This window comes from Anser anser (genome assembly GCF_964211835.1).
Source record: "Anser anser genome assembly, chromosome: 6".
Classification (NCBI taxonomy): Eukaryota; Metazoa; Chordata; class Aves; order Anseriformes; family Anatidae; genus Anser; species Anser anser.
In genome coordinates, this window is record NC_139726.1 from 27521912 (window position 1) to 27536658 (window position 14747).

The window sequence follows — 14747 nt, forward strand, 5'->3', positions numbered from 1 at the left end:
CCCTATTTGTGCTTTCTATTTTTTATGGAAAAATCATGACATGGTCTGTCATAACAAAGTCAGCTACTCAAAGGACACAATCAAGCAATATCCTACAGCCTGACACTTTATTCAGAGAGTATAAATTCATTGAAAACAGAAACTCACACAATCTTTTTGTGAGTAGGGAACTGCCTCTCCTCTATTATCTCCAGAGCCCTCCTTCTCTGAGCCTCCTTTCTTCTGCAGCAGTCTTGAAACAGGTTGTTCCTGACAGGGCGGAGAAAGTGCTTTGCACTCGCCTTTGCTGACATCTATTGGAATGAAGGATAAAAGAGAAAGGAGTGAATTTTCAAGCAGTTGCCCAGAAATAGGCACAACCCAAGGCAAAGGCAAGACATGTGCACCGAAAGGTCCATTCATTCAACAGTTGAAGCTGCTGTCTGAGCCCTAGAACTGTAACTGAAGTGGATGATGATGAAGGACCGCAGGCAAGATCAGCTCCAATTCTGGTATGTAAGCAAAACACTGTCTGGGACAAATTCAGGTAACCTGGAAATGTTTAATACAAGGTTTTGGCAATTACAATGATAAAGTTCAAAGGCACAACAAGAATTCTGTCCAACTAGTACCTAAGTTCTCCTTTCATCAACAGAAAGAAATAATTTTAATAATTGTAAGAAGTGTTAATGTATACAGCTTTCTGTGTTTCATGTTCTCCTCTTGCACAGTACAGTGAAAACCATACTTCAATTTGTCACAGCAGTGCCAGGCTCATGTATAGCTACGCTCTGTAGTTGTTTTATGGGAGGACACAAACCACTTCTGCCCCAGGAGTTGATAGGTGCTGAACATTGGAAGAACCCTGACAAACTGAACAGGAAAACAAGAAAATACACAGCAGGCACCCTAGTTGTTTCTTAATATGGTAATAACATTACCACAAGGTGTCAGCACAGTAAAGTAAAACAGTGCTGACTTTTCAAATCCCCTCTCAGCAACCCACTCCCTGGTACAGACAACGTGAAAATTTAAGCAGACACAGTCTCCCAGTGCTGAAGTCCATCTATGGAGCAATGAAAGCACAAGTTGCCCCTGTGATGGAGCTCAAGTAGGTGAGCTTACTTGGGCCTATGCTGGCTCTTCATGCTGTGTCCCCAGCTGACAGAAACAAATGAATCTACAAGTTTTACAATAAAGTTGAAAATCTCTAGAACAAAGGAAGTTTCATGCTGGAGTTAGTACAACTTCAGGATGAATATTGATTTCTGAATGATTCTGCGGTAGCATTGGGAGGAAGGAGCACTGGGACATACTGAAGGACCTTTCCACCAGTGTAAGGAAGTGCTGCAAAAGGCAAATCTGCCATACAGCAGTCTGGGAAGAGGACTCACACTATGACATTTCATGTCTCCATTCAGTTATTTCAGAACAGAACATTCCTAAAGTTAGAAGCCCCCTTTTTTCCTTTCCCTGACTCACTGTTCCCAGAGGAATAATACTAATGTCTCATGGGCACCATGGCTGATATGTACATAATTTTATAATCAGTATAGTTCAAGAGTCTCTTGCCAAATTGCCCACATAAAGAACCTGAACAGGGAAATGAATCAGTACAATAGGACTCCACCTGCACACAGTGTTCCACAACAGGATGTGACCTCTTATGTGGTTTGCGGAGACAGCCAGTGAAAAAGCAGACTTGGCAAAGGTCAAAATTCAGGCACTTCAAACAGCGATACCTATGAAGGTAAACAGAAGGATTAGGTTATTTCCCTGCAACAGAGAACTTGGTGTAAAAGTGAGATTGACTACTAGAAGTCCAGATCCCTGGGTTCTGAAGTGCAGAGAAGCACCTCTGTTTTAAACAAGGACTTTCACTAGCATTCTTTGAATGCAGGAGTTATTTTGTCCAAACGACAACAGACTAATCTCCAGAACCCACTCACGATTTTGATATTATTAATTTGCTCCATTGAAACTCAGTCCAAGGAAGAAACACCTGTTCTAGTATAATTTTTGAGACTGCAGTTACACCTTCATGTTTCTTATGCACCAGCTTATGTCTATCCACTGCTCTTATGAAAATGTAATATTACTACATTATTGATGTATGATTTGTGACTATACAAAGAGCTAAAAATGCAAAAAAAAAGACAGAACAAAAAAAACCCTAACATTCTAAGCTTACTATTAGTGAGAAAAGACTAACGGTACAATGTTCATTGTTTAATACAGTAGTTATAGCCTTCAGAGTATGCAAACAATAGTAAGAACTATTTATGTGGATGCTAAAGACTACAGTAATTACTGACATACCTGAGGCCTGTAATGGGGAAATTCTTGCAGACTCTGCATCTAACCTGGTGAGAAACTGTTTCTGAAGCTGATAATCTGTAACATGTAGGGAGCCACAGCAGAAGAGCAGGCTCTGATCTCTGCCAGGACAAGAATTTTTCTTCAACAATTGCTGAATTCAGAACCTGGAAAAAATATACATCTCAAGTTCAGCCATTTCCTTGAAAAAAAAAATGGTGTCTCATCTCCAGTTCCTAATAAAAGCTCTGATATTGCTAGTATAATGTTTTTTCATTCACATAAAATGCTGCTGGGTTTCAAAGGTTTTGGAATAAATGCAAGTCTTCAGTAGTATCTGTAGGTATCAATCCCCCTATACTGCAAGACTGATGAACAGCCCTGCCCCTTAAAAGTAGATATTGGTGTATGCCACATGGTAATACACTTGCAATTTTAATTTACCAGCAACATTCAAAGTCATTTCCCAGGACATCAAAATTTCACTCACCCCTTGGAAACAGCTGTGAGTAGCAATTTCCACACAAGACAGAATACAGCTTTCTCCCACAATGGCTGGGATCTGCATCAAGAAGAAAGGCTTAGAAACACCTCAATAAAAAACAGATGTTCCTATCATGCTCTGCTGAGATGGTGACAGCACACAGGTGGTGAAGCTTCGATAGAAACACCACTTTACGTACTATTCTGAAGAAAATCTATTCAAATTCATGCCACCAGTGTGCAATTTGAGAGTTCAGCATGTGTCAGAATGATTTGCTCCCAGCTCACTTACTCTAATGGATCAACACATTATGTTGCCATACTAGAATACTGAAGGACAGTAGGTTTGAATCTCAGGGGTCATTTTCAGACCCCGTGTTCAGCACCAGTTCAGCTGGAAATACTTGTATGCTAAGGCATTATTGTGCAACTGCAAGCTATTCTACTGAGTAGACATCTAAGTCAGGAGTTGCATTAGCAACAGCTGCATGCAGCTGTTCCCAGGACCTTTAAGCTCAGGCAAAATAAATGTACAGACATATTGATGCCAGGCATTATTCAGACTAAGAAGAGCTATAGGGTTTTATTCTTTTACCTACTCTGCATAGCAGATCCCTACGTCCACACAGTACCCTACTGACTTCAGTCCCATAAGGTTATCAAACATGAAACACATCACCCATGTGTGTTTTTCTCCTGGATTAGAATCCCCCCTACAAGACCTGTTGCCTAAGAGCACTGCAGTGGCATTACCTGATTTAAGTCTGTTAGCAGGCTTCTTAGGGCACTACGGGTAATCAAGGCCTTCTTCCCATCAGGAACAGCATAAAACTCAAAGAAAGCTGAAAATAACCAGAGGAAAGAAACTAGAATCCTAGCAGAGCCTTAAGAGTCTTCTAGCTACTCATTCTCAAGCTATGTGCATGATAATTGTGAACTACCAAGTAAGCCTCACAAAAAAGTTATTTACTTGTCTACCTAATGCAGGCTCTCAGTGACTGCTGTAACAACACTTTCCCCTACTGGCAGGGGAAAGAGGAGGAAAGCAAAGAAATTATGGTGATCCCTTATCCATGGCAGGTAAGACTGGTAAGGATGAAGGAAACACTAAACTCATTTCCATGGCTGTAAGAAATACATTTAAACAAATTTACAGAAGATATGCCCTATTTAAATTGTGAATTGTCAATTCCAAGTAATTTGAAAGGAAATAAATAATGTGCAATGGGAGAATATGAGGCCAATATGCCACTTATGGTCCATTTGTTCTCTGTTTTGAGTATTTAACTCAGGCAGAAATCTTTGTGCTGCCCATTGCACTGGGCCGCTTTCGTCCGTTATGTTTAGCTCTTTAAGCATTTTTTGTCTAGTGTTAAAAGGACTAAAAAAAAATCCAGGACCTAATATATAAATATGTTTTCTGCTCTAGTGAAATTTAAAACCAGGGTGTTTCTGTTTGTTTTTGCTAGGCAAAAAGAACTTGGCCTTCATTTTTGAGCTCTGCAATCTTAAGCTGTATTATGTCTTTTTTCTGAGACTGTTTATGCAAAGATGAATATGAACATTAATGAAAAAGTATTCTTCCACATGAGCCCTACAAGAAAGCAGTTGACATAATGTACTTTTTGCATGGCAAAACTATATTCTCTTTTAAAGTTAAAAAAATTCAATGTAGGTTTTCCTCAACATTTGGTATTTTAGGCAGTATATAAAACTGTATACTTCCCACCTCTGTATTTAGCAAGCAGAGTGTCTCCTGAAAGAGCAATTAAGGCACCTGCAACAGATCTAGTTTTGATATAACCCATTCCAGATCTAGAAAAATAAAACAAATTACACTACATTCACCAATAATGTAAAAAATGTAATCTCTTAAGAAAAAATATTGCTACCTTGGAAGACAACTTCAAATCTCATATCCTTTTGTATGCATATAACTGATGTAGCATTTTAGTGATACTTTATGTCTAGGACCCTTTGTCATTGAACATGACTACAATGTTAACTGTTAGAGATACCATGCAATTATAAAACAGAAAGACAGTATCTCCTTCAAAGACCTCACATTTCACTTAAGATATAAATTTACTTTTACAATACTTGCCTTAAAGAAAAAAAAAAATACTACTCTTCACTTGTGGAAAGCCTTCCCAAATATGAAAGAAAAAGTAGGACTACAATGTGTTTCTTCTACTATATCATCAGGCAGCTTCATTGTGGCCCCAGACCTGCCCTGAGCAACTCTTGGGTTGATTTCCTTTAATTTCATTCCAACTTGATTTAATCAAAAGGATATAAGCAGGAGAAGGACCTTCATTTGGCCATTAAATAATGCAAGTCACAAAGAATATACCTTAATTTAGAACCCAAGTTTGCGACATAGGCACCAAATGAAAAAAGCTTCTTTACGTGAAGACAAAACATATTAAGTGGAAACCATAAATCAGAAAATCTTGATATTCTATATTTAAAATATCACTTTTGCAAAGCAGTGTTACTTTAAAATATTGTTACATAAATTTGTCTTCAAGAATCTTTAACTAAACTGCATTGTTACAGAGCAAATTGCAGAAAGCTGTAACATAGCTTCCAAAGTATGATCTATCTGGGAAATTGTTGGTCAAAAGTTTCTAGGTTTTCAATTATATATTTAGTTTTTCCAGAACTTTCATAAAAGAAAATCCAAGATTAAAGTTATATAAGACTAAATATTTCTGGAAGACAAAGGGAATACACACAGAATATTCACTAGGCATTGCTGTTTAATGAAACTTAGTAAAAATGTATCTGTGACAGCTACTCTCAAAACTCATAAAGGTTTTCGATTGTATACCTTATACTTTAATAAGCATGTAAGGAAACAACCACACAGACATGGAAAAGCCCCTATATACTCTTGCCTTGAAACACTTTCCATTGTTAACAGTGGAGAACAGCACTCTGCGGAGAAAACACACTTAGAAGAAAAGCATAAGATGCTTTTTCTATCCTATATGCATGGCAAAAACAAAAACAACAACAAAAAAAAACACCTTTGTGAAAAAAATTCAAAAAACACATTATAGTATGAAGAAAATGATACACTGTCCCAGGAAAACAGAAAAAAGGATCAAGATAGATGTTCTTGATCAAGTTCTTCTGCAGAGAACATTCTTGTAAATGATTTCCCTGGGGTGGTACTTATAGCACACCAATTACAAAGCACTCTTAATGATTCTAGCTTGTTTTGAAATACACCCATTTATTCTTAGCCTTGACTCTCATAAGTACAAAAAGTTCTTAACATGGGATCTTAAATTGCAGTGATCATATAATTAAGAGTAATTCAAGACAAAGTCCTGCAGACCACTTATATCATACTCACGCTCTCAGTAAAAAGCTCTCCTCTGATGGAGGAGGGAATGAATTCTATCTGTAGTGAATAAACTCAACAATGAACTTAACCTTTTCTTTTAAATCTGATACAGTCATGAACCAATCTTGCCTTTAGTGAACTAATTAATTATTCACAAACAATACAGGAGAAAAGTACGGTCTACAAGCTGTACAGTATCAAAATACTTTGGCAGCCAAAAGAAGAGGCACTCTTTGTACAAAGCTGCTCACAGAAAGTTAGTATGGGCAGGCAGACATCTGGATTTCCTGGTATGTCTGGAAAGATCTGACCACTGTTCCTCTATTAAAGCTTTGTGCCTCATCTTCCTATACTTGAACTACTCTCACTGCGTGTAACTTAAGCAAAATACCGTCAACAAAGGAGAGTTTCACACAGAAATGACATAAGAATAGTAGAAACAGACTTGATCTAGCAGTACTTTGTGATGGATTCATATTTATGCTTCCTCTCACCTGTCAAACATGGCTTTTAGTAGGCTCAATGTGAATTTGGCAGCTCTTGGATCTACCTGGCCTGGTTTTTCTAATCTTGCCCTTTGGAACAGTTCCTTCAGCATTCCAAAGAGCTGCTGCACTTTCAGAGAAATCTGCTTTTTCCTCTGGCTCTGTTCACTAGACAAGATGTGCTAAATCAGAGAAACATCAATCAAATCCACTGTGGGAAAACAAAGGGAGAAACAAATGAGGATCCCTGCTTCCTCTTGAATGGAAGGTGGACTTTTTTTTTCTTCCCCAATTAAAAGTGCCTAGTTAAGACAAGTCTGGAAAACGAAATCTAAAACAGTATGTGACATAAAAAGGAAATAAACTGGGAAAGGTCTTGGTGGGTTTATGATGTAGCAGAACCTGTGAGGCTACTAAGATAGAAAGGACTCATCTAAAATTGTCTGGATGTGATTTTAGAATAGTTAGGAAGGGAAGGGAGATAGCATGATTAACTGCATCTGAATTATAGAGGAAAACAGCATGGTAATGGCATCCAAATTATAGACCTAGCTTACATTCTATGTATAGAGAGATACTATAAAACTATGCACCATTTTGCACTTAAAATAAAGCTCACTTAGGACTATGGAATCAATTTGTAATTTGATGCAGGGTTCTTCTCATGCCAAATACAAAGAGAAGGGAGATGATTTGGCCAAGGAAAGAGGCATAAAGGCCATATTATAAAATGTGCCATAACTAATAACCAGTGGGAAGAAAGAGCTATGACTTAAAGGTCACATCCAGTACAACAGAGTCATGATTAATTAGAATTAACATTGGAAGAAAAAGATTGGAGTTTATGCATGTATTCATTTCCCACCACTGTCCACATAAGGCTGCAGAAGAAGGAGAGAAGAACCTAGAATATGTCACTAATGGCCTTTCCAGTGCAGATGGGAAAGTATCAGTGCAAAACACTGGCAAATCTCCATCTGGAAAACTGAGTGCAATTCTGGTCAGCAGTGTTCAAGGAAGAGAGTAACTGGGGTAGCTGCTATGAATACTTAAAGGAAACACGGAGGACTAAGCAACACAGCTAATGAAAACCACTGTCTGTATGAGCTAGAACCTCCATGCTGTGACACACAGCACCAAGCAGATTTACCATATCAGGGCTGAAATCAGACTAAATATGTTCATAGAGGAGCATGCCCAAACACTAATAAGTATGGCCAGGGCCAACAAATTTGTCATCTTTCCCATGCTATTCTAAACACCTCACTGGCAATGATTGGGAGTTTTTATCAACAGACTCTTTCCAGTGGAAAAATCAAGACTTCCATTCTCAATATAGAATTTATATCCAGTAATTTCAAAACAAGGCAGGTGCCCAGGGCTTTGTTCCATAGCTCTTTGCTTGCACAGAATTCTCATTTCAAACCCAAGGGGAATGAGTGCTAGGCAGGGGTTTTCTGCATATCATACTTTAGTTTGTTCACATTAATACTTATAATGTTGCTCATTAATACTTGCAATATTATATTATAGTATATCCATTATAATACTTATAATGTTATAGTATAATAATTCTCATTAATACTTTAGCACCTGTCAATGCATTTTGATGATCCATGATTATTTCCAATAAATCATGCAAGAATTTGACATTTAACAAGTATAATAATATACAGATAAAGATTCATAATTGCCAGTGATGTCTATGTACCAATGTTGTAGATAGTAACAATACCTCAGTTCTCCAATGCCTTTAGAATTTTAATAATGCATTTCCACTGACATTCAAAAGTGGGTAAAAACTGAGTTGTATATGAACTACAATCTGGCTCTTAAGTGTTTATAATGCACTCTGAGTTTCTCACGTGGAAAATGAGAGAGCAAAGTAGCATAATAACTCATGGTGACAGCAACACAGAATGTTTACGGATTCCTCTCCCTGTCAAAGTATGAGATCCTCTTCATCTACTAACATTGGCACAGACTTTGTACTGCGCGTAGTTTCAGGGCTGTTCTGTAGACGGAATTCTGAACTTCATTGAAAGCCTCTGTGAAAGGAAACACATTACAATAGAGAGGTTCATGGGAAAAAGGGAAAAAGAAGGAAAATTGACATAATCAAATTTGAACTTAATCAAAATCCACAACACTTTGAAGGAGAATTCTGTTAAATTTTGATAAAAATGAAAATGTCCTTTTTTTTCCAACAGCTGTGTGGGGAAATGGTCTTATGATCAGTGACATGATGAGTCAGACAAATAATATTTAACACAGAAAGCACATCTGCTTCTTCAGGAATCAAGTCTACTCATGGACCTGCATGCTTTTAGCCAAGATCATACTGAAATAATATTTCTAAGCAAAACACCTTCTTGATCAGAGTAGAGATGCTTTTCTACAAGGAACAGTTTGTCAGTCTGCACAGCAGGGTTATTGTCTGGGATGCATATTGTTTCAAGCCTTAAACAAATTTTCTGTCAAGATCAACATCTGGGACTCTCTCAGAAGATAAGCAATTTACCGGAGCAACTGGCTTTTGACATCTCTGCTTAGTAATTCCACTCAAGCTGCCTGACTAAATCCTATGCCCTTAAATGACTTCAGCTCATTACTTTCACATCAATAAAGCATGTTTTTCTGAGTGCGAAGTAAGGGCTTCAGAACTTGACCTATAACTGCTACTTTACACACATACTCAGAACTTTACGACAGAAAAAAAAGGCTTGATCACAGTAGCTTTAGTAACTACAAAGGGACTTAATGGTTTTCCTCCTGCCCTCAGAGGCTTTCTTGCTGTAGTTCAGGGAGGAAGAGTTACTCACAGTTGATAAAGATCAAAGATAAACAACAAATACGCACAACTGAGTAGAAATAATTTACAAAACTCTCTACCTGTTTAGTCTGGAAATGGTCCAATCTGTGTGCAATGGTTCTCCACGAATGTGCCAGATTAATGTTAATAGCCAGCAAATTATGGGCTCTGCTGTTTCCCAGATGCTGCTTAGGATATAGAAATAAGCTCTATCAGCCATACCATCTGTCTACTCCTGCTCTTGTCACATTATGTTTTGTAATATTATTTGGAGATGTAGTATAGCATGTCATACAATGTGAAAAATGAGTTTTTACTTCCACGCAGTATCAGTTTTCTTTCTTCAGTAACCTGATCCAAAGCTTTTTTGAAAGGAACAGACTGACTCCCACAGTTTTCCATAGGCTATGGATTAAGTCCCAAATGCTTATTTTTCTTCTCTAAGAGGGAATACAAATGTTAGAAATGTGCACATGATCCAACTTGAACATCTTCCATGTGCAAGATGACTTTCTAAATGGAGGGAGTCTGTTTTAATAGCCATCTGCTATTCTCTTGTTTTCACTACATCTGTGATTCAAGCTCATCCTTATAGATGATATGTGGCCTCAAAGTAAGGCATTTTGTGCCAGTCAAGCGATAGTTCCAGAATTACCTTGCAAGAGCACATAAGTAAATATCAGACAAAGAAAAAAAGCTCAAATTAAATCAAAATATTTTAGGATTATTATTTATGTGAGGCTTTTTGGCAGCACAGAACAACTAAACACTTTCATTTCTCATAGGGATGGCACTTCCCCCTTGGACAGAAAACTTGCATGCAGCTGGTTCTGCAGTGAGTCAAATTTTACCTCAAGACTCATAAACGCCCCTTGTTGAGAAGCTGACAAAAGAATTCCTACACATATAGAAAAGAGTGCACTGTTTCCTGGCATTTCCAGCTAGTTACCTGTTCTGCATTTTGCACTACTTGTTATATAGCAGATGAAGTATCACCCAAGATTTTACACTTAAAAAGGGAATGTATAGCTATCCTTCACACCTACTCTAGAACATGTGAAAAAAACATTATAAATTATAAATTTGGAAACATGACCCTTGTGAGCTTGACCAGTCCATGAGTCAAGGTGGTAATGGCAATGGAAGATGACAGAACAGATCCAAAACCACAGGCAACACAGCTGTGTATGTAATTTATATGTTATAGCACAGGGATTCCAAAAGTGGTATGACTTCTTTACAATTCATTAGTTTCTGTCCAAACAGACACAGAAACATCTCTTGAGAAAAGTTGGGGGGGGGAGAGAGGAGAGAATAATCCTTACCCTGCAAGTCTGGATCCATCTGAAATGGACAGATGGCATTAGGCATTCTATAATGAAACAAATCAGTGTAAAACCACATTATCTAGACAGAGACATATCGAACCATTCAAATCAAACCTTTTAATCCGAACAATTTACTGGATGAATTTCAAAGATGAAATTAAACAGAATTACATAAAACAACATAATAGCTTTGGTGTCAGGTGCAGAGAAACTCCAGAAAATTGCATGATATCTGCTCAGGATAAAGCAGGGGTAACTCCAGTAGCTGCAAAATTGTATGAAAGGGAAAAAGTTTCAAGTTTCAAGTACAGCAAATGAGATCTTTCACTACTCAGTGTTTACATATAGGATTACTACACAGTCCATAGTGTATAATTTCAGGATAGATAGAGCATACCTTTACACCAGACTGTTCCCAAGATCCATTGATTACAATTGCTTACAAGTCTATTTTCTAAAATTCTCAAACTTGAAGGGTTAAGCTGAGCAGACATCACTTCCTTCTGAGAAGGAAGTGATAAAGGAAGCATAACCATGAATCTACTTATTTATGCACCTCTGAAAACAAAAGTAATTGTGTCACTGATATTAACAGTAACAAATTCTTCCCTCAGGACTTATGTCATTAACGTTCTAGGCTACATTATATTTTTAAACATAAAAATATAAATATGAATTCAGTATAGTAACTGTCAGCTCATATTACAGTTGAAAAACACTATGTGTAACAGATTTACGTTACATGAGACTCAAAAAAATGCCTTACAGTATAAAAAAAGGAGATTTGATAGAATAAATAAAAATTAAATAATTGGAAACTATCTGAAATGTAAACCATGATTTTGGTATTAAAACTATACTTACCTGAACTTTCACTTCATTCTTCCAGTGAGAGTCATTGATCATTTGTCATAAACATTACAGAATACTAGACAATTATCAAGGATAAATATTCAGTCATCTATAATTCTTGGATCTATCATAAGGGTGTTGCTCACCATCTTAATTGGTGAAAGCTGCAACTTTGTCTTTCAGTCTCTAAATAACCTATAAATATTTGAAACAAAAAAAAAATTAAAGCAATAATAAATTTGCTTTTTATTATTTCTTCATTACAGACTATAATGCCACAATTTTTATTGAAGTCCCTCTTTGAAAGAAATACCACTATGTTTCTTTTTCACTATCCTTCTGTTTTCTTCCTTTCTAAGGTTTAAAGCTTGGATTCAACCTTGAGTTCTACAAGATTGCAATTCTGCCCAACGTTTATCTAGGCATGAAATTTTGCTTATATAATTACTCCTAAAATGGGGGCAACAGTATATGCTTCTGCATAGGTTGACAGAAAAATCCATGTAGAGAAATCAATGAAATCAGAAGATCCTAAACGAGGAATTAAACATAAGTGTTCAGTGAAAGCCACGTTTAGCAATCTAAACTCTGCATATTTGCTAAAAGACAGACTTACGAAGACACCACTTGCCTCTTTCTTCCTCCTTTTGTCTCTTTACCAAAGGCACAAAATAAAGCGAGAATGTGAAAGTAAAAATACACAGTCTAAACCTACTTAAATAAGAATTCAATTTGCTCACTCTAATAAGAGTAGAACCACTGACTTCACTGAGTTAAACAGCATGCATAATCTATTAATGCTTGATACTGTAAGATGACAAGCTCTCTATCCAGTACAAGGCAATGTTTGCCCTTTCAATTAGCCATATAGATAAACACATTGGTACTACAGTATTCAGGATCTCAAAGTTAAACTTTATATTTTTTACTGAACTGGTTGTCATTGTGCAACATCACAACATTGGATGTTTTATACCCATGAACCCTGCCTGTAAAAAGTTATGAAAAGCATTCTTAACATATATACAATTTATATTTGTATATAGAAAACTCTACGAAGAGTCCAGATCTTGACTGCAATAGGAATGTTTGGACGAAATCAGATGGATCTACTCCACCATTAGCACACCTACTTTATAATGAATGCAATATGAACATAAAAAAACATCTGTCTACCAAAATATCACATCTGAACTAACAATATTCACTGATACACTATTTCAGCCAGGGTGCTGTATTTTGTCTACTTTTGCCCTTTATTAATATTTAAGAGCACTTCCACAAAACAAAAAAGAATTATAAAATTAATTCCAAATGTACAGGAAAGAAATTATACAATTATAAACTCTGATCCCATTAACACAACTACTGTTAAGTGCAGAACAAGAATAGTCTTACTCTTAAAATCCTCTTGGAATGTGCAATAAAAGTAACATGCTTTGATTACTTAGACATATTTTGTTTGTCTATACAGCTCCTCAGAATATGTACCTTAGGAAATAAAATGCATTATTAAACATACTACATAATTAAGTTAAATACAGAGAAATACAAAACAGATGAAGTAAGGCAGAAAACTCAACAGACCAATTGACTTGATCAGAGAAGCCGTCTTTCGAAATCAGACAACGTATGATCAACATTGGAAACATGCATAAAATAAACTACATTTGTTTCCTGAGAAGGGTGAAAATATCCTATATTGTGTTCAAAGGCTGAAATTGTCATGTCTCCTCTTAAACACAGCAATGGTGCTTACCTTTATCTCAGCTACTTACTAAGGGCCAGAAGTCAGAGAACACCATCAGAAAAGTCCAGTAGTTTTATAGCACTTAAATGTTGACTTCAAGACACAGTTCTAAAGGTTTTGCTTTTAAACAAATGTTGTTCACAACAAATGCCTGGCAACAGCCCAGATCAAAGTATCAGGTAATTGTCTAAGCAGTCAAAATAGAGAATGCTAATTAATTAGTAATAAATATCTTGAATTATTAAAGATAAAACTTCTTTGATCTTTGTTTCAAAGACAATTTTTCTTATCATTAGAGTGCAATATTTCTAAACTGGGGGGTCTCTACTAAGCGTCTCCCAGTTGCTGAGAAACAGTGTTGCTATAGAGACTGAAAAGGAGGTGGAAGCTGGCACACTAACGCAGAAAGCAGCATACTATAGCAGTTGCTGCAACAACACGAAGAGAGAAATAGTAAGCTCTAGCAATAATGTCCTAGAATAAGGATTGTTCTGACCAACCAAAAAGCTTACATACTCTTCAGTAGGCCAAAATATGAAAAATATATATATAACTTTTTAAAGATATATCTATTTATCTTAAGGCCCTTTTTCATTCATTTCTCAATGTAGAATTAGTCAATGCTAAGCATATCCTGCATATGCATCATTACTCAGTAACTTCAAAGAAAACATGTACCAGAAATTACTTAGTCATGTATTGACAATTGTGGGTTTTCCATAAGTCTATCACTATGTAACCAACTTTGAATATATTACCATATTTTAGATTTCCCATTATTTTCATTCATTCTTTCTCTCTTAGGCAAAAACCAAGAAATTTCAGTTCCCATTCTGTTATGCTTCCCTGAGGAAAGATCCCAATTTCCTTTCTTTCCAGGCCACAAGGAACACCTCATTAGAATAATTTAGGATATAAGAGACATCCAAGACAATTTGTTTTGTCTTTCTCTTTCAAATCTCTGAGATGAAATTTGTGGTCTCAAGTAGTGACTCAGAAGTCCAGTAAGCCTGCTTAGATATGAACTGTTTCTGCAATGCATTTCTCATTAACAGCTGTGCAGTGTTGGTGTTTGAAATGCCCAGTCGGTTAAAGTAGTATTTCCACAGGTAGAATAAAAGAAATCAAATGTTAAAAGGACTGCCAAATCATATTCCACACTGAAAAAAAAAATAAATTCAAATATGTTTTAGAGAAGTTAACTTTTCTTCTCATCTTGGAGAACAATAAGCCATGAAACAAACCAGGTATGGTTTATAAAAATTACTGATAGCATCCTTCCTCATTCTGTCCGTATCTACTGGTAAAGAACAAATAAACTCTTCTTGCTTTCCTCAAGTGAAATGAAGTCTATCCCTGCTAAGAGTTTGAACCTCCACATGAGCAG

The 14747-nt window shown here is 36.5% G+C and overlaps 1 protein-coding gene across 4 annotated transcripts in view; it reads right to left on the reverse strand.

The window, feature by feature from the left end:
- DYTN (dystrotelin) overlaps nucleotides 1–14632 on the reverse strand; it is a 71619-nt gene extending 56987 nt beyond the window's left edge. For 2 of the 4 annotated variants that reach the window (XR_014586201.1, XR_014586202.1), the window contains exons 1-7: nucleotides 10756–14632; nucleotides 8592–8666; nucleotides 3532–3620; nucleotides 2786–2857; nucleotides 2299–2462; nucleotides 1610–1721; nucleotides 148–293 (exon numbers count right to left, since the gene is read on the reverse strand). Coding sequence is in view for 2 of the 4 variants with exons in the window: in XM_083842281.1 (XP_083698407.1) it covers nucleotides 148–293; nucleotides 1610–1721; nucleotides 2299–2462; nucleotides 2786–2857; nucleotides 3532–3620; nucleotides 8592–8666; nucleotides 10756–10834 (737 nt within the window). In the remaining 2 variants the exon portion in view is untranslated. The remainder of the gene's footprint in view (nucleotides 1–147; nucleotides 294–1609; nucleotides 1722–2298; nucleotides 2463–2785; nucleotides 2858–3531; nucleotides 3621–8591; nucleotides 8667–10755) is intronic. The other 2 variants (XM_083842282.1, XM_083842281.1) reach the window with 2 other exon arrangements.
- Nucleotides 14633–14747: the final 115 nt, after the last annotated feature.